At 42.4% G+C, this 22,186-nt stretch overlaps 2 protein-coding genes across 2 annotated transcripts in view; both read left to right on the forward strand.

The window, feature by feature from the left end:
- alpi.2 (alkaline phosphatase, intestinal, tandem duplicate 2) overlaps positions 1–7,879 on the forward strand; it is a 33,107-nt gene extending 25,228 nt beyond the window's left edge. Inside the window, exons 7-11 of the mRNA XM_029633554.2 lie at positions 18–87; positions 1,662–1,796; positions 3,057–3,248; positions 6,229–6,345; positions 6,848–7,879. Of these exons, the coding sequence (XP_029489414.1) occupies positions 18–87; positions 1,662–1,796; positions 3,057–3,248; positions 6,229–6,345; positions 6,848–7,137 (804 nt within the window). The 3' untranslated portion in view covers positions 7,138–7,879. The remainder of the gene's footprint in view (positions 1–17; positions 88–1,661; positions 1,797–3,056; positions 3,249–6,228; positions 6,346–6,847) is intronic.
- A 1,148-nt stretch (positions 7,880–9,027) lies between these two features.
- ankle1 (ankyrin repeat and LEM domain containing 1) lies at positions 9,028–21,198 on the forward strand. Its single transcript, XM_029633555.2, has 9 exons — positions 9,028–10,860; positions 11,248–11,400; positions 11,715–11,820; positions 13,015–13,138; positions 13,486–16,044; positions 17,565–17,739; positions 17,930–18,092; positions 18,593–18,725; positions 19,375–21,198. The coding sequence occupies exons 1-9, from the start codon at positions 10,793–10,795 to the stop codon at positions 19,545–19,547; spliced, it is 3,654 nt and encodes a 1,217-aa protein (XP_029489415.2). The 5' UTR covers positions 9,028–10,792; the 3' UTR covers positions 19,548–21,198.
- The last annotated feature ends 988 nt before the right edge of the window (positions 21,199–22,186 follow it).

The following is a 22,186-nucleotide window of genomic DNA, read 5'->3' on the forward strand; positions in this document are numbered from 1 at the left end:
GTACCTCTGCTTTACAGAATGCAAAGTATGTGTGGAACAAAGATGAATTTGACAAAGTGAATCCGGAAAAAACAGACTACCTGATGGGTAAGAATATACGTCTTGCTCCGCTAGAAAGGAACACTGAGCTTTTAGAAGTTTATCATTATTATTTTAAATGTATATTTATTTAAATTTAGGTGGTAGATCAGCTTATATTAGATTGTAGCTTCCATCAATGTAATTGTCTGCATCACTTTGCAAAAATATACATTTGAAGTCGGAAGTTTACATACACCTTAGCCAAATACATTGATACTCAGTTTTTCACAATTTCCTGACATTGACAAAATTCCCTGTGTTTGGTCAGTTAGGATTACCACTTTATTTTAAGAATGTGAATAAATGTCAGAATAATAGTAGAGAATGATTTATTTTGGCTTTAATTTCTTTCATCATTTTCCCAGTGGGTCAGAAGTTTACATACACTCAATTAGTATTTGGTAGCATTGCATTTAACTTCCACAAGCTTCCCACAAAAAGTTGGGTGAATTTTGGCCTATTCAAATCAATCCCAGAACAACAGCAAAGGACCTTGTGAAGATGTCGGAGGAAACAGGTACAAAAGTATCTATTTCCATAGTAAAACGAGTCCTATATCGACATAACCTGAAAGGCCGCTCAGCAAGGAAGAAGCCACTGCTCCAAAACCGCCATAAAAAGCCAGACTACGGTTTGCAACTGCACATGGAGACAAAGATCGTACTTCTTGGAGAAATGTCCTCTTGTCTGATGAAACAAAAATAGAACTGTTTGGCAATAATGACCATAGTTGTGTTTGGAGGATAAAGGGGGATGCTTGCAAGCCGAAGAACACCATCCCAACCGTGAAGCATCATGTTGTGGGGGTGCTTTGCTGCAGGAAAGACTGGTGCACTTCACAAAATAAATGGCATCATGTGGAAAGAAAATTATGTGGACATATTGAAGCAACATCTCAAGACATCAGTTAAAGCTTGGTCGCAAATAGGTCTTCCAAATGGACAATGACCCCAAGCCTACTTCCAAAGTTGTGGCAAAATGGCTTAACCACAAGAAAGTCAAGGTATTGGAGTGGCCATCACAAAGCTCTGACCTCAATCCCATAGAAAATTTCCCGGGAAGAACTGAAAAAGCGTGTGTGAGCAAGGAGGCCTACAAACCTGACTCAGTTACACCAGCTGTCACGGGGAATGGGCCAAAATTCACCCAACTTATTGTGGGAAGCTTGTGGAAGGCTACCTGACACGTTTGACCCAAGTTAAACAATTGAAAGGCAATGCTACCAAATACTAATTGAGTGTATGTAACTTCTGACCCACTGGGAATGTGATGAAAGAAATTAAAGCTGAAATAAATAATTCTCTACTATTATTCTGACATTTCACATTCTTAAAATAAATTGGTGATCCTAACTGACCTTAGACAGGGACTTTTTACTGGGATTAAATGTCAGGAATTGTGAAAAAATGAGTTTAAATGTAGTTGGCTAAGGTGTATGTAAACTTTCGATTTCAACTGTTAAAACGTTTTATAGTCAATATTACTGAATGCTTCTTTTCTGCATTCTATTCACCCATATCTTGTAACAGTGGATTGGCCATTTTACCTGGGGATTTCCCTCTGTGTTTTTTCTAATCCAGGTCTGTTTGAGCCAAGTGACTGCCGCTATGAGCTAGAGCGTGACCATACCTTGGACCCTTCCCTCACTGAGATGGTGGACAAAGCCATCAAGATCCTCCGCAGGAACCCCAAAGGATACTACCTCTTTGTGGAAGATGAGTATTGATACTTCCCTGGATGACCTTGGGTAACAGCATCCCCAAATGATGTCCTGTGTAAGAGAACCTAGGCCAGGATAATCAAATCAGGAGGACGAGAGCTTTTCAGTGTAAACTAATGCAGTTGACAGTAGTTGGGGAGTGTATTGTACGGGAGTAATTGTGGACGAAATCATGCCTATATAGGGTACTTAACTCAAGCCCTATGAATCAATGACCGTCAAGTATGTCATTCCATTTTAGTTCTTACATTTTGTTGACAATTTGTACATGGTGTTCCTTCTTACAGTGACATCATCTCTCCAAGATGGAGTACAGTTTTGACAGTGACATCATCTCTCCAAGATGGAGTACAGTTTTGACAGTGACATCATCTTTCCTAGATGGAGTACAGTTTTGACAGTGACATCATCTCTCCAAGATGGAGTACAGTTTTGACAGTGACATCATCTCTCCTAGATGGAGTACAGTTTTGACAGTGACATCATCTCTCCAAGATGGAGTACAGTTTTGACAGTGACATGACATCATCTCTCCAGTTTTCAGTGACATCATCTCTCCAAGATGGAGTACAGTTTTGACAGTGACATCATCTCCAAGATGGAGTACAGTTTTGACAGTGACATCATTTTGACAGTGACATCATCTCTCCAAGATGGAGTACAGTTTTGACAGTGACATCATCTCTCCAAGATGGAGTACAGGTTAGACAGTGACATCATCTCTCCAAGATGGAGTACAGTTTTGACAGTGACATCATCTCTCCAAGATGGAGTATGGGTTAGACAGTGACATCATCTCTCCAAGATGGAGTGACATCATCTCTCCAAGATGGAGTACAGTTTTGACAGTGACATCATCTCTCCAAGATGGAGTATGGGTTAGACAGTGACATCATCTCTCCAAAATGGAGTACAGGTTAGACAGTGACATCATCCCTCCAAGATGGAGTACAGGTTAGACAGTGACATCATCTCTCCAAGATGGAGTACAGTTTTGACAGTGACATCATCTCTCCAAGATGGAGTACAGGTTAGACAGTGACATCATCTCTCCAAGATGGAGTACAGTTTTGACAGTGACATCATCTCTCCAAGATGGAGTACAGTTTTGACAGTGACATCATCTCTCCAAGATGGAGTACAGTTTAACAGCCTATTACATCTATTTAAAGCTTCTGCGAGTGAGGAGACTAATAAATATAATTCATAAAGATCATATTGTATTGACAATTGCTGCGGGGGGTTTTCACTTCAAGGGGGAGAATTGATCACGGTCACCATGGCAGCGGGGCCAAATTTGCCCTGACGGAGGCGGTGGAGTTTGACAATGCCATCGAGCGGGCGGCAGAACTGACCAATGAGCTGGACACTCTGTCTGTGGTCACTGCTGACCACTCCCACGTCTTCTCCTTTGGAGGGCACTCCAACAGAGGGAACCCCGTCTTAGGTAGGCTACATCATGAAGTCCATAGTTAGGCCTAGCGATACAAAGCTACCGGTAATTTGCCAAAGAAAACATATTAAACATCAATGGTATTCACTAAGTTGATGGTTTATATTTAGGATATTGTTTTACAGCTTTGTCATAATTTATTTTATTTTAAAAATGTCTTATTTGATTATTTGCCATTGGAAAGTATTCAAACCCCTTGACTTTTTTTCCACATTTTGTTACATTAGACACATTTTTTAAATTGATGAATTGAAAAAATATCCTCAGAAATCTCCACACAATACCCTATAATGACAAAAAGAAAACAAGTTTTAAAGAAATGTTTGCAAATCTATTAAAACATTAAAAAAATTTAACTTTATTGACATAAGTATTCAGACTCTTTGCTATGAGACTCGAAAATTGAGCTCAGCTGCGATGGTGGTGACAGCATCATGCTGTGCCTAGAGTGTGCAAAGCTTTCATCAAGGAAAAGGGTGGCTACTTTGAAGAATTTCAAATATAAAAAATTGGTTGATTTGTTTAACACTTTTTTTTGGTTACTACATGATTCCATATGTGTAATTTCATAGTTTTGATGTCTTCACTATTCTTCTACAATGTAGAACATTGTCCAAATAAATAAAAACCCTGGAATTAGAAGGTGTGTCCAAAACTTTGACTGGCACTGTACGTAAATGTGATATTATTATTAATAATTTTTTTACATTTGCCAAAATTTCTAAACTTATTTTTGCTTTGTCATCATGGGGTTTTGTGTGTAGATTGACGAAGGGGAAACATTTATTTAATACATTTTCAAATAATTCTGTAACATAACAAAATGTGGAAAAAGTCAATACTTTCTGAATACTCTGTACATTACATGTGATGAGGCCATGCGGGGGCTCCCGAGTGGCACAGCGGTCAAAGGCACTGCATCTCAGTGCTAGAGGCACCACTACTACAGACACATTTTGATCATCTGAATAAAGGTTCATCTAAAATAAACTTGAAATAAACTTGAAAACGGGGTGGAACTTAAATTATTTTCCAATCGTTTCGGTCTGAACAGAGCCCCCCCTTCATACTGCAAAATAAAGTTCTGAACCGGTTCTAACCCCCCCAAAACTACCGGCTCATACATATAGTCTACAAAACATTAGGAAAACCTGCTCTTTACATGACATAGACTGATCAGGTGAAAGCTATGATCCCTTATTGATGTCACTTGTTAAATCCACTTCAATCAGTGTAGATGAAGGGGAGGAGACAGGTTATTAAAATAAGGATTTTCAAGCCTTGAGACAATTGAGACATGAATTGTGTGCCAGTCAGAGGGGTAATGTGCTAAACAAAATATTTAAGTGCCTTTGAATGGGTTTTGGTAGTAGGTGTCAGGCACACCGGTTTGAGTGTGAAAAGAACTACAACGCTGCTGGGTTTCACTGTTTCCTATGTGTATCAAGAATGGTCCACGACCCAAAGGACATCCAGCCAACTTGACACAACTGTGGGAAGCATAGGAGTCAACACGGGCCAGCATCCCTGTGGAAGGATTTCGACACCTTGCCCTGATCGAGTCCATGCCCTGATGAATTGAAACTGTTCTGAGGGCAACTCAATATTAGAAAGGTGTCCTTAATGTTTTGTACACTCAGTGGATAGTTCCTTTCTGTTCCGTTTTAAACCTCTTGAAATCAACTTATTTTAAATGACTTCACCAATCAGTGCTGATAGAGCAGCTTGTTAAGGAAGTGCCAGCTATAGTTGGTTACATGTGTGCTGGACAGACAGGTGGCGAGAGATGCGATTGACATTTTTCTGGTCAGAAGAGAGGGAGAGGCTTGAAGCGCTGGGTATCTTGTTATGAAATGCATTATCTGAATTGGAGGAGTGTGTGGCTTCTATGGAGGAACTTTGAATGTCTTGAGTTTGAGTTTGCTTAACGTTGGACCAGAGCGAGCGAGCTAGATAACAAGCTTGTGTGTCCAGAGTGGCACAAGAATAAAAACATGTCTTACCTTTTTGTGGTTAATAAATCCAATGTGAAACGTAATAACTATAGTATAATGTAATCCAAAATATTTCCCTAATTTCTGAATCTCGCTTGTAACGTCAGTATGCTACAGTAACCTAGGCTTCAGAGGGGGAGGGGCTACAGTAACCTAGGCTTCGGAGGGGAGGGGCTACAGTAACCTAGGCTTCGGAGGGAGAGGGGCTACAGTAACCTAGGCTTCAGAGGGGGAGGGGCTACAGTAACCTAGGCTTCGGAGGGGGAGGGGCTACAGTAACCTAGGCTTTCGGAGGGGGAGGGGCTACAGTAACCTAGGCTTCGGAGGGGGAAGGGCTACAGTAACCTAGGCTTCAGAGGGGGAGGGGCTACAGTAACCTAGGCTTCAGAGGGGGTAGCAGGTAGCCTACACAATTACACACACTGGCAAAGATTTTCAGCTGGAAGGCAGGCACTGGAATAAGTTTCTGAGTGACAGCGTAAGTGGTTTGCTTAGGCGCTTTGTTGCGTTTTTTTGTGGGGCTGGAAAAAATGCCTAGAAAGTCAAATAAATGTATCAACCGGTTCCCATACCTTTGAAATAACGGTTATTTTCTGGAACAGTAGAGATCACTTTCGTTCCAGGTTCTGATTTCGCTCTTTTACTGTTTTCGGTTTTGTTCCCTGAACCGGTTCCAACCCCTGCTTGAAAGTTACTAAGATGTTGGTAGTTTACAGGTAAACTTAGAAAGTTTCCAGTAATATACGCACTCTTTGCATCCCTAGGTAGACCACATCATACATGGTAGATCAAATATGGCCATAAAACGCAGTGTATAGATCAGGCCCCCTATTCCATTTTCCTTTAATGTTATTTTTGGGGGGCTAAACATAGGGGTTTATATAATTATGTGGTCAAGGGGGCTGTTATGTGTATTTGAGCAAGCTTAGCGTTAGACTGACAGAATCTAACGGCATGCTGGTATGCGTTGTGTCTTGAAGGTCTGTCCCGTAACCTGGCTGACGATAAAAAGAGCTTTACCACCACACTCTATGGAAACGGACCAGGATACAAGTTAGTCAATGGATCTCGTGCAGATGTCAACACGACGGAAGCAGGTACGTTTGGCTTTAAAGCGATGCATCATATTGAGGAACTCTAAATTTAACAGAATGTGTAGAGGAAAATGACAGCAAAATAAGATAATCTTGTCTAATCAAATGGAAAAAAATTGTGTTGGGAAAAGAATTAGGGGCAGGGCAGTACATTTAGGAAGTAAATTGCATTTAAAAATTTACATTTAAAAAATTCAACTTTAAAAAAAAAATATCTTATACTTTCAGTTTAAATGAGAAGTTATTTAGAGTATAATTAAAATGTTAGTTCATTTCCTGAATTGACAGTCTTCCTGATATCAGTTATTGAAGATTACAATAGTTTCAATGCGTTTATCATGCAGATAATAGTAGGAAATGAACATCAACATGAAAGCCAATGATTGTATATGTTTATTCATTATCCTCCCCTCTTTTCAAAACTCCTTAAAAGACCTACAGTTTCCAAATTGCATGTATATTTTCTCTCTCCTAACTTTGGCTCTCCTTTTCACCTCCCCTTCAGATCACAAAGATTACAAGCAGCAGTCAGCCGTACCTCTGGACTCTGAGACCCACGGCTCAGAGGACGTGGCCATCTTTGCCAAGGGCCCCATGGCTCACCTCTTTCACGGGGTCCAGGAGCAGAGCTACATCGCCCACGTCATGGCCTACGCAGCATGCATTGAGCCCTACACAGACTGCTTCATCCCAGACCTAGAGCCAGAGCCTGACCACACAGGAGCCACCAACCCCAGCCTCATAGTGCTGCTGATGGGCCTCATACCTGCCCTCCTCTCCCTCTTCGCTGTCTGATGGGCCTCATACCTGCCCTCCTCTCCATTATATCTGTCTGATTTTGGAAACATGTAGAGACCCAGCTATGATTAATCTACTGAGATTTATCCGATATTCCACCACACAGACATTTTACATTTGAGTCATTTAGCAGATTTTCTTAAAGGAGTGAGTACATCCATCTTTGTATTGGTCCCCCCCCATGGGGAAATCGAACCCACAACCCTGGCGTTGCATGCATCACGCTCTACCACCTGACCTACACGGGACCAATAGCAAGCATCACGCTCTACCACCTGACCTACACGGGACCAATAGCAACACTCGGATAGCTCTTCTGTCCTGCAATATTGATATACCTTATTTGTTGGCATTGCTAATGTTCAATCAAGATATGGGTAATCATGTTCAACCCATGTTTGTTTGTTATTAAGGTATGGATAGTAATGTTTGCTGTTGAGTTAGGGGTAGTTATGTTTGTTACTTAGGAAAGGGAACGAGGTATGGATAGTAATGTTTGATGTTGAGTTAGGGGTAGTTATGTTTGTTACTTAGGAAAGGGAACGAGGTATGGATAGTAATGTTTGATGTTGAGTTAGGGGTAGTTATGTTTGTTACTTAGGAAAGGGAACGGGGTATGGATAGTAATGTTTGTTATTTAGGAAATGGAAAGGGGTATGGATAGTAATGGCGTTGTGTAAACTGAGCTGATCTACAGTATAATCTCCATTGACACTACATAAAAACTTATCCAAATGTACTTGCGGTTAGTCTAATTCATTTCAAATAAAATGACATGTTTTGGTAGGAAACAATAATTCTTGAAGAAGTTAATGCTTGTTTAACCATTTTATTGTCATAGTTAGTAACATGACTATTGTAAGGAAAAGACAAATGGCTATGGCTTCAGTTAGTAAATCTACTATGAAACGCAATACTGTGGACAACAAATGAGGTCCTGTTTTTAAATTAATATATTTTGGAATATAGAATGACATTTTTTTTACATACATGTAGCTGGGCATTTCTTTAGAGTAAATTATGTGCTGATTGATTATTCAAAAAGTACGGGATGAAACAGTCTTTCCCAAACTCAGTCCTAGGGAACCCAAGTTCATTTCTTTTGCTACACAGCTGATTCAAATAATCAACTAATCATCAAGCGTTGATCATGTGAAGCATCTGTGTAGTGTAAGGGCAAAATAACCAAAAACATTTTGGGGTCCCGGGGATCGAGTTTGGGAAACGCTGTGATAAAGGAAAGGAACTGTAAAAAACAAAACTATTGAAATGTAGCCATAGATTGGTCTCATATCCTTCCCTGATCGATATCCAGGTAAATAAATATTGACTGATCTATAGCTAGCTAAATAAATATTGACTGATCTATAGATAGCTAAATAAATATTGACTGATCTATAGCTAGCTAAATAAATATAGACTGATCTATAGATAGCTAAATAAATATTGACTGATCTATAGATAGCTAAATAAATATTGACTGATCTATAGCTAGCTAAATAAATATAGACTGATCTATAGATAGCTAAATAAATATTGACTGATCTATAGCTAGCTAAATAAATATTGACTGATCTATAGCTAGTTAAATAAATATTGACTGATCTATAGATAGCTAAATAAATATTGACTGATCTACAGTATATCTAGTTAACTAAATACATGGTGAAAGAATATTTAAGAATAACTCATAACTAACGAAACAAGGAAATGATTCCTCTTTTCTTCATTGAGATAAACCCCATAACCGAAAGGTTGCAAGATCGAATCCCAGAGCCGACAAGGTAAAAATCAGTCGTTCTGCCCCTGAACAAGGCAGTTAACCCACTGTTCTTAGGCCGTCATTGAAAATAAGAATTTGTTCTTTAACTGACTTACCTAGTTAAATAAAGGTCAAATTAAAAATACATGCCACCCAGTTTTGATGGTAAAGTCTAATTGGTTCGAATGCTGACAGATACTAGATTAAACCAATCAGTATTATCTGTAGGTGGGATATTGGACTTCTGCGCAAAATAGGCTGATGCAGGGTCATAGTGGATTGGGAAGTGGGCTAGTGTTAGTGGGGGGAAAACCAGATGGGGTGTGAGGAATGTGTTGAGGTACAGATTGTGAAGCATGTCCTGTTATATTGCAGGCGGTATACTGAGGATAGGAGGACATTTTTCTGTGAGATGGCTGAGTTGGGTGTCACCACATTTTCGCTTGTAACAATTTTGGCCTCAAATGACAGGCATAACGAAATAGCAAGGAAATTGTTGTGGTTTCACACTTTCACAAAATGCATGAAGACATGGCTAAAGGTCCATCAGATTTGTGAACATGGTCCCTAGCTGTGTGTTTCCGCTTTCCATGTTGTCTGTTGTCTGTAGCTTGTAAGGTGTGGAAACACTTTGTTGCTTTTATGAATTTTGTCTTTATGCTTTTTGTTCTATGTTGCTCTGTCTGTATGCTATGTCTTGCTTGTCCTATGTTGCTCTGTCTGTATGCTACATCTTGCTTGTCCTATGTTGCTCTGTCTGTATGCTACATCTTGCTTGTCCTATGTTGCTCTGTCTGTATGCTACATCTTGCTTGTTCTATGTTGCTCTGTCTGTATGCTATGTCGCTCTGTCTGTATGCTACGTCTTGCTTGTCCTATGTTGCTCTGTCTGTATGCTACGTCTTGCTTGTCCTATGTTGCTCTGTCTGTATGCTACGTCTTGCTTGTCCTATGTTGCTCTGTCTGTATGCTACGTCTTGCTTGTCCTATGTTGCTCTGTCTGTATGCTACGTCTTGCTTGTCCTATGTTGCTCTGTCTGTATGCTATGTCTTGCTTGTCCTATGTTGCTCTGTCTGTATGCCAAGTCTTGCTTGTCCTATGTTGCTCTGTCTGTATGCTACGTCTTGCTTGTCCTATGTTGCTCTGTCTGTATGCTACGTCTTGCTTGTCCTATGTTGCTCTGTCTGTATGCTATGTCTTGCTTGTCCTATGTTGCTCTGTCTGTATGCTACGTCTTGCTTGTCCTATGTTGCTCTGTCTGTATGCTACGTCTTGCTTGTCCTATGTTGCTCTGTCTGTATGCTACGTCTTGCTTGTCCTATGTTGCTCTGTCTGTATGCTACGTCTTGCTTGTCCTATGTTGCTCTGTCTGTATGCTATGTCTTGCTTGTCCTATGTTGCTCTGTCTGTATGCTATGTCTTGCTTGTCCTGTGTTGCTCTGCGTGTGCACACTGCTCAATGATTGTCTATATTGTAATTGTTTTTAATAACCTGCCCAGGTTATTGATTAATGTGCACTGTCCCTGTAAAAAAATAAACTCAAACCGGCCTGCAACTAGGATTGTGAGGCTATTAGATATTTAAATGTGTAATTCGCACTCCGACCTGAGAAAGGCAGCGATACGCAATACTGCATCTAGTCTGCCGGAAACGGACAGGCGGGGTTTATGAACTTGGAGGGAACTTCAACACAATAAACAAAGAAAGGAAATCGAAGATGAAATGTGTATTTATCAAAATTGCAAAACATAAATAAATAAACGAAACCGATCAATCTCAATTAAATTGCATCCGACGTGCACGAGAACGTGGGTTGCATGCTTTTAGTTCGGTAGCTAAAGTAAAAGGGTTTGATGACCAGACGAAATATTGCAGAAGTACGCGAGTCATGCAGCATCGAAGCAAGACCAGTCTGGCAACACAGCTGTGCAAAGCTGTGAATGACGGAGAACCAAGGTAATGTGCTGTCATCTCTTTACCTGACTAGCTAACGTTACTACCGAGGTGTATCCATCTGTGCTACTGTAACGTTACTAGTCAGTAGCTTCATCATTTACAGCGATGGAAAGCATGTATCATTAGAGTTATGAGAAGGGCCAGAGATACTAGGCTGACGTTACCGCAGATGTAAGGGATGTGCCACTGTACAGAAGGGTAACGTAACTATTTATAGTTAGCTAGATAACAACAGGGCTAGTTAACTATTTACTTCTATGGTATGTAACTTTAACCCTGTTGTCTGTAAGGTTTATACCAATTTTAATACATTTACACACGTGCAATTTTAACACTACGTAAGACAAAAGAATAACATGACTCTTTTCTGAACATTTATTTTTTTAGAACTGTGCAGATTCTTCTCGCACAAGGAGCAAATCCCAATCTTGTCGGAAGTAAAGGTGTTGCTGCTGTGCATTTGGCAGTTGGCAAAGAGACGGAGAAAAGTATACGCTGCCTAAAGTTAATTCTACAACATGGGGCAGACCCCAACATCCGGTACCGTAGACCTAAATTCAACTAAATAGGCTCTACTGTAAAACTATGTTATCTACTGTTTTCCAATGTGCAGATCATGTTGCTTGCCATTATGTTGTATAGCTAGACATTCCTATAATATGGCTATAATATGAATCAAATCTAATTTTATAGTGGTCACATATTTAGCAGATGTTATTGCGGGTGTAGTGAAATGCTTGTGAGCTAGAATCTGAGCTGACATGTCTGTCGGCTCCATTACATTCTTATAACATGTCATAAACATGCAAGCAGCAAAGCTTTGCATCAAATGAGCTTCTTTTTCCCCCATCCAGGTCTTCAGATGGCTTGACACCCCTGCACGTAGCAGCGTTATGGGGTTGCTATCAGAATCTCAAACTGCTGTTAAAGAATGGAGGGAACGCAAACTTAAAGGATCAGGTGGGAGAGATTACATTTGGGTCTGATTTCACTCAGCTTTTTTGCACATTTCTTTAAAATCTAGGCTACGGTAGGTATGAGTTACGTTACTGTAAGACTTGTAAGTAGTCACAATGCTGCAAGAAAGCAGGAGGAGCAAAGGAGGGTTACATTTACATATTAACTATGTTCTTCTGTACAGTGTTCTGTAAAACAACATGAATCAACTCTCTCTGTCTGTGTCCCTCTGTCTCTCTCTCTGTCTCTCTCTCTGTCTCTCTCTCTCTCTCTCTCTCTCTGTCTCTCTCTCTCTCTCTGTCTCTCTCTCTCTCTCTCTCTCTCTCTCTCTCTGTCTCTCTCTCTCTCTCTCTCTCTCTCTCTCTCTCGCCTACTTTGAGTTGTTCTGGTGTGGTGGTCATTATTACAGGGCAATTCCAAGGTAACATAGTGAGATAAGGTAACATAGTGAGATAAGGTAACATAGTGAGATAAGGTAACATAGTGAGACAAGGTAACATAGTGAGACAAGGTAACATAGTGAGACAAGGTAACATAGTGAGACAAGGTAACATAGTGAGACAAGGTAACATAGTGAGATAAGGTAACATAGTGAGATAAGGTAACATAGTGAGACAAGGTAACATAGTGAGACAAGGTAACATAGTGAGACAAGGTAACATAGTGAGACAAGGTAACATAGTGAGATAAGGTAACATAGTGAGATAAGGTAACATAGTGAGATAAGGTAACATAGTGAGACAAGGTAACATAGTGAGACAAGGTAACATAGTGAGATAAGGTAACATAGTGAGATAAGGTAACATAGTGAGACAAGGTAACATAGTTAAAATATTGCAAAGTTAAACAAACCATAGAACTCTATGAAAAAATGACTACTTTTACCAAATTTCAACTATTTTTTTTGTTGTTGCAAAAACACATTTACTTAAAGAACAGTGCAGATGCAAAGTTTGTAACAGAACAACAGTTTGTGCCGGCATTCTGTTACCAAACTTTGCATCGTCAAAAAAATGATAAAAATCTGAGTCTCACAATGTTACCAGAAAATTAAACACTGGACAATATCTACTCCCCCCCCCCCCCCCCCCCCTCCAGATTTTGAAACAATCACCACTTTTTCCTTCTTCATAACCTCATTTACAGTATGGCAATCATTCTCACCTACTCTTTATGTTGTCTCATTGCTCTCGTCAGGAAGGGAACAAACCAGGTGATCTGGCTCAACAACAGGACAACCGCAGATGTGCCCACCTCCTTCAGGAGTACCAGTCTCAGTCCTTGGACACAGAGGAGGAAGATCTGCCTCAATTCCAATACTGTAAGACATTTGTCTGGACCGTTTGTGATGCTTCACATCGCAAACTCTGTGACGCGTCACTGTGTGGCTCGGTTGGTCAGAGCAAGGCGCTGGTGACGCCAGGGCCGTGGGTTCAATCCCCTTGGGTCACAGACTGACTGTTGTAAGATGTGTTGTGAGGTGTGGAAAGGGGGGGGGGGGGCATTTCTAAGAGTCTTAATTACTTTGTCCTTTTCAATTCCCGTGGGTCACAGACTGACTGTTGTAAGATGTGTTGGATAAAAGCGTATGAGAAATGGCATATGTTATTATAATTGTCTGATTTCTTAAAGAGTCTTAATTACTTTGTCCTTTTCGATTTCCGGCAGCTGTTTACAATGGCCAAGGTGACGCGTCAAGCTACACTGACTCCGAAGACTGCAGTGTTATCTCTCACAGCATGTCCTTGCTGAGTGACTTCGGGGAGGGTCCACTGAGTAGCACACGGCAGACCTCGTTCTTTGAACTGTCTGCTATTAGCAACAGGCACAGTTGGAGAAGAGGATCCCATTCAGGGACGTCTGACTATAAATCTAACCCTGAGGTGCGCCACACCAACGAGTGGGACACGGACTCTGACTGGGAGCCTCCATCAATTTTATCCAGCACTCGTATGTCCGTCGCAGGTCCCAGAGCCGCACTTCCTGTACTTCGGGAGGACGTACCACTCACTGACTGCAGTGCGCTGCATCCGTCTGTAAACAGGAACAGACTCTCTCCTCCTCCGTTGGACCTTCTCCCTCCTTGCTTTTCACGACGCACGAGCCGCAAGAGTGTGAGCTTCAGAGAGGAAGCGGAGGAATACTTCCCCGTTTTTAGTTCAGAATCCCAGAGGCGGGAGCCAGGGGGTCAGGGTACTGCCTACTCTAAAGACTATACTCTCGACTTCTCGGAATACTCCGAGTTCCTGGATCCAGAGCGCATGGCCACCGTCCTACATCACCAGGGGATCGACGTCACCTCCCCTGAACATGTGTTTGTATTCTCCAAGGATAATAATGAGTGCACTGAGATCGACATGGAAAAAACATTTGTTGGGCACTTCCCGTTTGAGGAAGAGGACGGAGAAGTCGTTGAGAATCAGGTAGAAGAAGTGAAGGTCCCTGAACGAGCATTATGTGGCTCTGCTGGCAGTAGCAGCGGAGCTAGTAGGTACAGCAGTTGTGATAGTGACCACTACATTACGACCCTGGAGGCGTCCCCCAGGCGGGTCTCACCCTCTGAAGAGGAGCGTAAAGTGAAAAGCAGAGGTGTTGAAGACGACAAACACACACAAAATCCTATGAACACTAACAATGTAGATAGTGATGAAACTCCCAACAGCTCAGAGAGGTCAAAACCATCCATGGTAGAACTACCAGCCATGGTGGAACTACCAGCCATGGTAGAACTACCAGCCATGGTAGATAACCTTACATTGACTGACAAAATATCTCCAATCAAAGGTCCAGGTTGTGAAAAAATATTTCCAGATGCTGTCTTAGCGGTTAATGTTGAAGACTTGTCAACAAGACCGACTGAATGCACTCCCAGACCTGGACCTGGTTCTACTCCAGCGTTGGAGGAGGACCTGCCTCTGACCCCAAGTCCCTTTGTCACTGGTAGGACGCACTCGCGGCTGAGTCGCTGCTCGGTAATTAGCGGCAAGACCCCCGAAAGCCTCCTCTCAACCTCCTCGCTGTTTGAGCAGACCTTGCCTACGCCGACACGCACACGCCGCCAAAACATCAAGTCGCAAGGCAGCGACAACGTCTTTTACGACACGCCATGCGGGCGTAGTCGCACCCCAGTCTTTTCTGGAAACGGGACAGGTAGTACTTCTGGGGACTCATTTGTCATCTACGAGAGCCAAGAGCCTCAATCTAGCACTCTCAGAGCCGACAGAGGTCAAGGGTCATATGTCAGTGCCAGCCAAGCGGACACCCTCATCATCGCCAAGGACGACAGAGGTCAGGGTTCTTGTGTTAGTTCCAGCCAAGCGGACACCCTCATCATCGCCGAGGACGACAGAGGTCAGGGTTCTTGTGTTAGTTCCAGCCAAGCGGACACCCTCATCTCTAAAACCATGGCTGACACAGTCATCGTAACTCCACGTTTAGCTGACAAATTATCTTTACTGGATAATTACTTTACTTTAAAAAATCCTCACAAAGAGACTTTACCCACTTATCTGAGAAAAGACGTTCTTGAAAGTGGTGAATTTCTAACCGACGATTTGTCCAGCTCCAGTGATGCAGTGACCAAGGAGGGGACAGTTGGTAGCTTTGGGCCAAGAGTGGAGGAATCCTGGACCACAGAGGAGGCCGACTCAAGCTCATCTTTGTCAAGTTCCCAGACTCCATCTTCATCCAGCTCCAGTTACTTCTCTCCAAAAAGAGATCAGGCCCCCTCGACCCCAGGCACTACCCCGCGCTACAGCATGAGTCGACTCTCCCACTTCCACAAGCCCCAGCGGCTGGCCAGCCTCTCCTACACCCCAGGCGGACGTCCTCAAATACCAGACCTGGAGGAACCGGTGGAGTACCTCTACACGGACACGGAGCAGGGTCACGAACTGATCGAGACCCACGTCCCACCTGCGGCCAACACCTCGCTCAGCTCCAGCATGAGCACGTCCAGTGGCGAGGACACAGTGCTGTACGACTGGCGCTCCCTGCAGGGTGGTGGAGGAACGGTGGCCAAAGGGAAGGAGAACCAGGAGCCCGTGGTGGCTCAGGAGTGGTCAGAGACCAAATGCCTGACGGACAAGGAGCTGAGACGCAGGCTTGTGGAGATGGGAGAGAGTCCGGGACCCATAAGTCATCGTACCCGGCCAGTTTACATGAAGAGGCTAAGACGGCTGTTGCTGGAGCCGGACACTCAACAACAACTGACGGACCAACCCCAAGGTAATGTTCCTTTCAGTTGTGTTAACTCTCAATCAAATGTCATGATGACGTCATTAAGGTTAGATCAGAGTTGTGGGGGGGGGGGGGTTAACACTGTTGATTATGGAAATAACATTTTATTGGTCACAAGTAGACGAACCGAACGAGTGTGTTCGCATACTCCCTTAAAAGACCTTCACTTGAAAAACAAGAAGAAAATGGCAATAGTACTTTTTGTCCATTTTGAGACACCGTAGCCAGTATACACTTCCTCAAAATAATCAGAATTAAGATCACTCAAGAAATCTGTCATAAATTTTAACATTTTTGTTGAGGAGATCTTCGTCTCGCAGTTTTACATCTGACAAAAGATGTTTGGTTCAGTATTTCTCAAGTGAAAACAATTGCAGATTCCTCCTTCATTGAATGACAACAAAAATCTTTACTGTTGACCAAACGCCGATGAAGGGGCTATAGACTTCAGCTACCGATTTTGGCGCACCTCAAGAAAAATATTTGTGTACACAAACCTCCGAAACAAAAACCTTGCCGAAGACCACGAACTGTTTCTGATGTGACGCCTTAACAGTGAAATGCTTCCCAACAATGCAGAGAGATATAGCAGCAATGTTCCAACATCTAGTGGAAAGCCTTCCCAGAAGAGTGGAGGCTGTTATAGCAGCAATGTTCCTACATCTAGTGGAAAGCCTTCCCAGAAGAGTGGGGGCTGTTATAGCAGCAATGTTCCTACATCTAGTGGAAAGCCTTCCCAGAAGAGTGGAGGCTGTTATAGCAGCAATGTTCCAACATCTAGTGGAAAGCCTTCCCAGAAGAGTGGGGGCTGTTATAGCAGCAATGTTCCTACATCTAGTGGAAAGCCTTCCCAGAAGAGTGGAGGCTGTTATAGCAGCAATGTTCCAACATCTAGTGGAAAGCCTTCCCAGAAGAGTGGAGGCCTTCCCAGAAGAGTGGAGGCTGTTATAGCAGCAATGTTCCAACATCTAGTGGAAAGCCTTCCCATAAGAGTGGAGGCTGTTATAGCAGCAATGTTCCAACATCTAGTGGAAAGCCTTGGACCAACTCCATATTAATGCCCATGATTTTGGAATGAGATGTTTGACAAGCAGGTGTCCACATACTTTTAGTGATGTAGTGTATATGTAGGTAGGGATAACGTGACTAGTCAATGGGATGGTTAATAAACAGTAACAGCAGCTTATGTGCTGTGTCAAAAAAAGTTAGTGGGTCAATGCAGATAGTCCAGGTAGCTCTTTGGTCAGACTATACTAGTCTTCTAGATTGAGGCTAGAAGTTTTTAAGGGTCCTGTTGATTCCAGACTTGGTGCAAGTTAGTTGTGAGCTTAAAGTGGTTGGTTCGCTCACACCCAGTCAGGTGTTCAGTGTTTAACCACCTTCTGATTTTAAACCACTACATCTCTGGGTTAGTTACCTTTTGAAAGATTATCCAATTAACTAGTAGTACTTATGAAAACGCTACTCTTTTCTGCTGTGGTGACTGACTGAGTTATGTGTGTTTTTAGGTCCTGCGCAGGGACACAGTCCAGAGCTGTGTGGGGCCCTGCGGACGCTGGTGCTGCCCGACTGCCAGGAGGACGAGCTGGCGCTGTGCCAGCAGTTTGACCAACCAGACCAGAACAGGAAGTGGCGGGAGGGTGTCATCAAGTCCAGCTTCAACTACCTGCTACTGGACCCCAGGTCAGTTGTAATCGTTTGGCTTTTCCAATGCCTAAATGAATCCTTCCTTGCATCCTCTCACCAGGCGAATCACCCTGGACCTTCTCCTCCAATGGGGTGAAACTCATTGCAAATTTGATATTGAGCTTGCGTAATTTTTAAACAACATAATTTCATTGTGTTCCTCTTCCGGCACCTTTTCCTGCATCAGAGTAACAAAGAACCTACCGTATCGGAGTCATTCCATGAGCCCTATGGATTGTTTTCAGACTTTCATCAGCGCTATATTCTATGTGGGCAAAGGCAAGCGCTCCCGACCCTACAGCCATCTGTACGAGGCTCTAGACTACCACCGAGGAGATAAGACTTCTAAGGTTGGAGTCACTTTTCTTTAACTACACTTGAACTTCCGTGGCCGTTTTGTTGTTTTTCCTCTCGTTCTGGGTCTATGTAGTTTCCTCCTGTCGGTTGGTTGTATTGGAAAATACCGTATTGGGGCAGTGGGGGATTTGGGTCATTTGTCTTGACAAACAACAATGACTAACCGAAGTTCAAATGTAATATAAATGACCCAAGTGTAAAGTCATGTGAAATGGGATGTGGTCCACATCAATACACATCAATGGGGCGGCAGGGTAGCCTAGTGGTTATAGAGCGTTGGACTAGTAACCGGAAGGTTGCAAGTTCAAACCCCTGACAAGGTACAAATCTGTCGTTCTGCCCCTGAACAGGTAGTTAACCCACTGTTCCTAGGCCGTCATTGAAAATAAGAATTGGTTCTTAACTGACTTGCCTAGTTGAATAAAGGTAAAAATATTTTTTTAAATATGTTAACGTCCATATCGTTCCTCCTATTTTTTTGGGGGGGGGACAGAAACTGTGCTCCAAGGTGCAGCACATCCTCCAGATTTGGAAGGCCGAGCAGGGAGTGATCTCTCTGCACTGCTTCCAGAACGTCATCCCCGTGGAGGCCTACACGCGTGAGGCCGTCATGGTGGATGCCATTGGTGAGTGACCATTCTTTTATTTGGGGTCCATCTCAGTAGTCTAAAGTGACTAATCCTTTTTTCTTTCTTTTTTTTACTCGTCTGAAAATACAGGCTACAAAACAAGTCAATATTTTGAGGATACCTTTCAGTCATTTCCTTTCGCTGGTGTAGTTCGTAACGATCAGTGAAGATGAAGAGAGGAGAGGAAAACATCTTATGTAGCCTGTTTGTACTTCTATGTTCTATGGGTCCCGAGTGGTGCAGCAGTCTAAGACACTGCATCAGGAGTCACTACAGACCCTGGTTCCATTCCAGGGCTGTATCACAGCGGTCTAAGACACTGCATCTCAGTACTACAGACACTGGTTCCATTCCAGGCTGTATCACAGCAGTCTAAGACACTGCATCTCAGTACTACAGACCCTGGTTCCATTCCAGGCTGTATCACAGCGTCTTCCGGGTATGGCCGGTGTAGTTAATAAGAACTTAGGTCTATTTTTTTCCCCTAATTTCTATCTAATGTATCATTTTAAGTCTCATTTAAAAATTAAAAATTAATTGTCCTACAAATTCTTTACATTTTTTTTGTCTTGCCTATATACGAAACTAAAATGAATGCAACGAAATAAGATAAACAGTTTCAACAAAAGAAACCTTCCCATTGCAGGCTTGAAGATGCTGACCAACCAGAAGCGAGGGGACTACTACGGGGTGGTGTCCACGTGGCAGCTGAAGAGGAAGAGGGAGCTGGGGGTGCACCTGCTCTACAGGGCCATGCAGATCTTCCTGGCTGAGGGAGAGAGGCAGCTCAGACCTCCTGACATCAGGGTGGGACAGTAGTGCCCCCCAGTGGGTAGAGTTGGGTACTGCACCAACAGAAAATGAAAGCATTTATTGAACAAGGTGTTGACTAGTTTACTCCATTCAGACGAAACTTGGGCTTAAAGGTCCATTGCAGCTGTTTTTATCTCAATATCAAATCATTTCTGAGTAATAATTAAGTACCTTTATTATGATTTGTTTTCAATTAAAATTGTTAAAAAAGGAAAAAAATAACTTCTTAGACAAAGAGCAATTTCTCAAGCAAGAATTTTGATGGGACTGTCTAGGAGTGGTCTGAGTGGGGAGAGGAACATTGAAAATTGACAGATTTACAGCCTGTTGATGTTACCGGGCAGGTCAAAACTCCATCCCAACAAAACAGGCTGACATTTCAGACAGCTCTTACACTAAAAGGGCATTATCATAATTTTCACAATATTATTTCAAGCTCGTAGTGTGGGAAGTTAATAAAACCACATTTTTGACTGTACTGGGCCTTTTAAAGTGTAAATGTTTTACTTATTGATGTAGAAGAGATTGGCTTGTTGGAACACAGGACCAAGATATAGGTTATTTTTCTATACATTTTTTGTGTCCATGTCATACCTAGGCTCAACCAGATTCATCTTGGAGCTCTAATGGTTGTCATTTCACCTTTCTGTTCGTTCTCCAATCTCCTCGCCTCCTTCTCTAATCCCATCTCCTCGCCTCCTTCTCTAATCCCATCTCCTCGCCTCCTTCTCTAATCCCATCTCCTCGCCTCCTTCTCTAATCCCATCTCCTCGCCTCCTTCTCTAATCCCATCTCCTCGCCTCCTTCTCTAATCCCATCTCCTCGTCTCCTTCTCAACCTCATTGGAAGAGAAATTCCAAGGTCCCGCCTGTCGGACCTTCTTCTCAACCTCATTGGAGGAGAAGTACCAAGGTCCCTCCTGAAGGACCTTCTTCTCAACCTCATTGGAGGAGAAGTACCAAGGTCCCTCCTGAAGGACCTTCTTCTCAACCTCATTGGAAGAGAAATACCAAGGTCCCTCCTGAAGGACCTTCTTCTCCAATACGTTTTTAGAAGGAGCCGAAGAGAAAGGTGATGAATTGAGAAAGAGACAGAATGAGTCATTGGAAGAAAGACTGATATTGAAAGCTTGTTCACTTACCTTAGCATCAGTTAAATATGTACGTCCATTAAATATGATGCAAATACATGTATTTCTTTAGCAGGAAAACCATTAGGCTTGTATTGTTAGTAGTATGATCATTATGCATGTATTTGTAGGTAAAGTCTACCACCAGAATGAAAGCACTAAAGGAAAAATAATCGTGTCACAACCAATGTATGTCTATGGTCAAAACACTGGGTGGAAGGAAACACATATTTACTTAACGTTTAGAGGATTTCCTTATTTACCTCGGTCAAACCAATTACAGATGAACTCCCCCTTTTAACAAGTGATATGATAAATGCATAGTTAAAATAAAATAAAATGAAGTTTCCAAACAAATGTCAATATCATTAGCTATATGCCTATGCTGGTTGTGTCAAACTGGTAGAAGTTTACATGTTCTAATCATCTCATCCACAGAATCTTTCAACTGTCTATTTCATCAATGTAGCATTATTTTTCTTTGTTGTATGTTAGGATGTTCTTATAAAAACAAAAATACCGAAGTAATTGACTTGTTTGTCACCTTTCATTTCAGTTTACCTCGACATTTCACTATAACAGCATTTGGCCAAGACCTGAACAATAAACTGTAAAAGGTGTGCTTGCGTACCAGCATCATTTGAACAATAGGAGAATGGCAAAGTCATTTCCTTGATTCCTCCCATCCTGTCTTCTACTGTAGCTTCCTCCTCAACCCATTGGATGAGAAGTTCTGAGGGGGAGGGACCTCTGACCTCATCCAATGATTTTGAAAACGAGGCAAGGAAATGTTAGAGATTCTCACACAGTCTTAAGTGATTTTTATTTATCTAATTGTAAAAAATTATATATATTGTATTTTTTATGTTTATAATTGTACCTTTTATTTAACTAGGCAAGTCAGTTAAGAACAAATTCGTATTTACAACGACGGCCTACTCAGGCCAAACCTAGACGACGCTGGGCCAATTGTGCGCCGCCCTATGGGACTCCCAATCACGGCCGGATGTGATACAGCCTGGATTCAAACCAGGAACTGTAGTGATGCCTCTTGCGCTGAGAAGAAGTGCCTTAGACTGCTGCGCCACTCGGAAGCTAGATGAAGGACATGCTAGCTCTGCTGTATGAGTCTCTTCGACCAGCTAGAGTTTGATTTCAATGGGAGGTAATTGGACCTGAAGATGTATGTAATGACTAGACGTACAGATGCACTGGATTTTATATGGATACATGTATTGTAATGAACACAAACATTTCATAATATAGCAGTGAACTTCAAATGGGTACACATGTTTACCATACTGTACTCAGTGGTCTGAATATCCTGCAATGATGGTGTTTATCACCACGTCAGAGTTCCCTCTAGTGGTCTTCTGATGGTGTCTATCACCACGTCAGAGTTCCCTCTAGTGGTCTGATGGTATCTATCACCACGTCAGAGTTCCCTCTAGTGGTCTGATGGTGTCTATCACCACGTCAGAGTTCCCTCTAGTGGTCTGATGGTGTCTATCACCAC

The sequence above is a fragment of the Oncorhynchus nerka genome, linkage group LG25 (genome assembly GCF_034236695.1).
Source record: "Oncorhynchus nerka isolate Pitt River linkage group LG25, Oner_Uvic_2.0, whole genome shotgun sequence".
NCBI classification, from domain to species: Eukaryota; Metazoa; Chordata; class Actinopteri; order Salmoniformes; family Salmonidae; genus Oncorhynchus; species Oncorhynchus nerka.

Excerpts from the sequence above, each read along its gene's own strand:
- ankle1 (XM_029633555.2), top strand. The coding sequence starts at position 10,793 with ATGCAGCATCGAAGCAAGACCAGTCTGGCAACACAGCTGTGCAAAGCT. Across the intron at positions 13,139-13,485 it reads TCTGCCTCAATTCCAATACT|CTGTTTACAATGGCCAAGGT; the intron begins GTAAGACATTTG and ends GATTTCCGGCAG. Across the intron at positions 17,740-17,929 it reads TACCTGCTACTGGACCCCAG|AGTAACAAAGAACCTACCGT; the intron begins GTCAGTTGTAAT and ends TTCCTGCATCAG.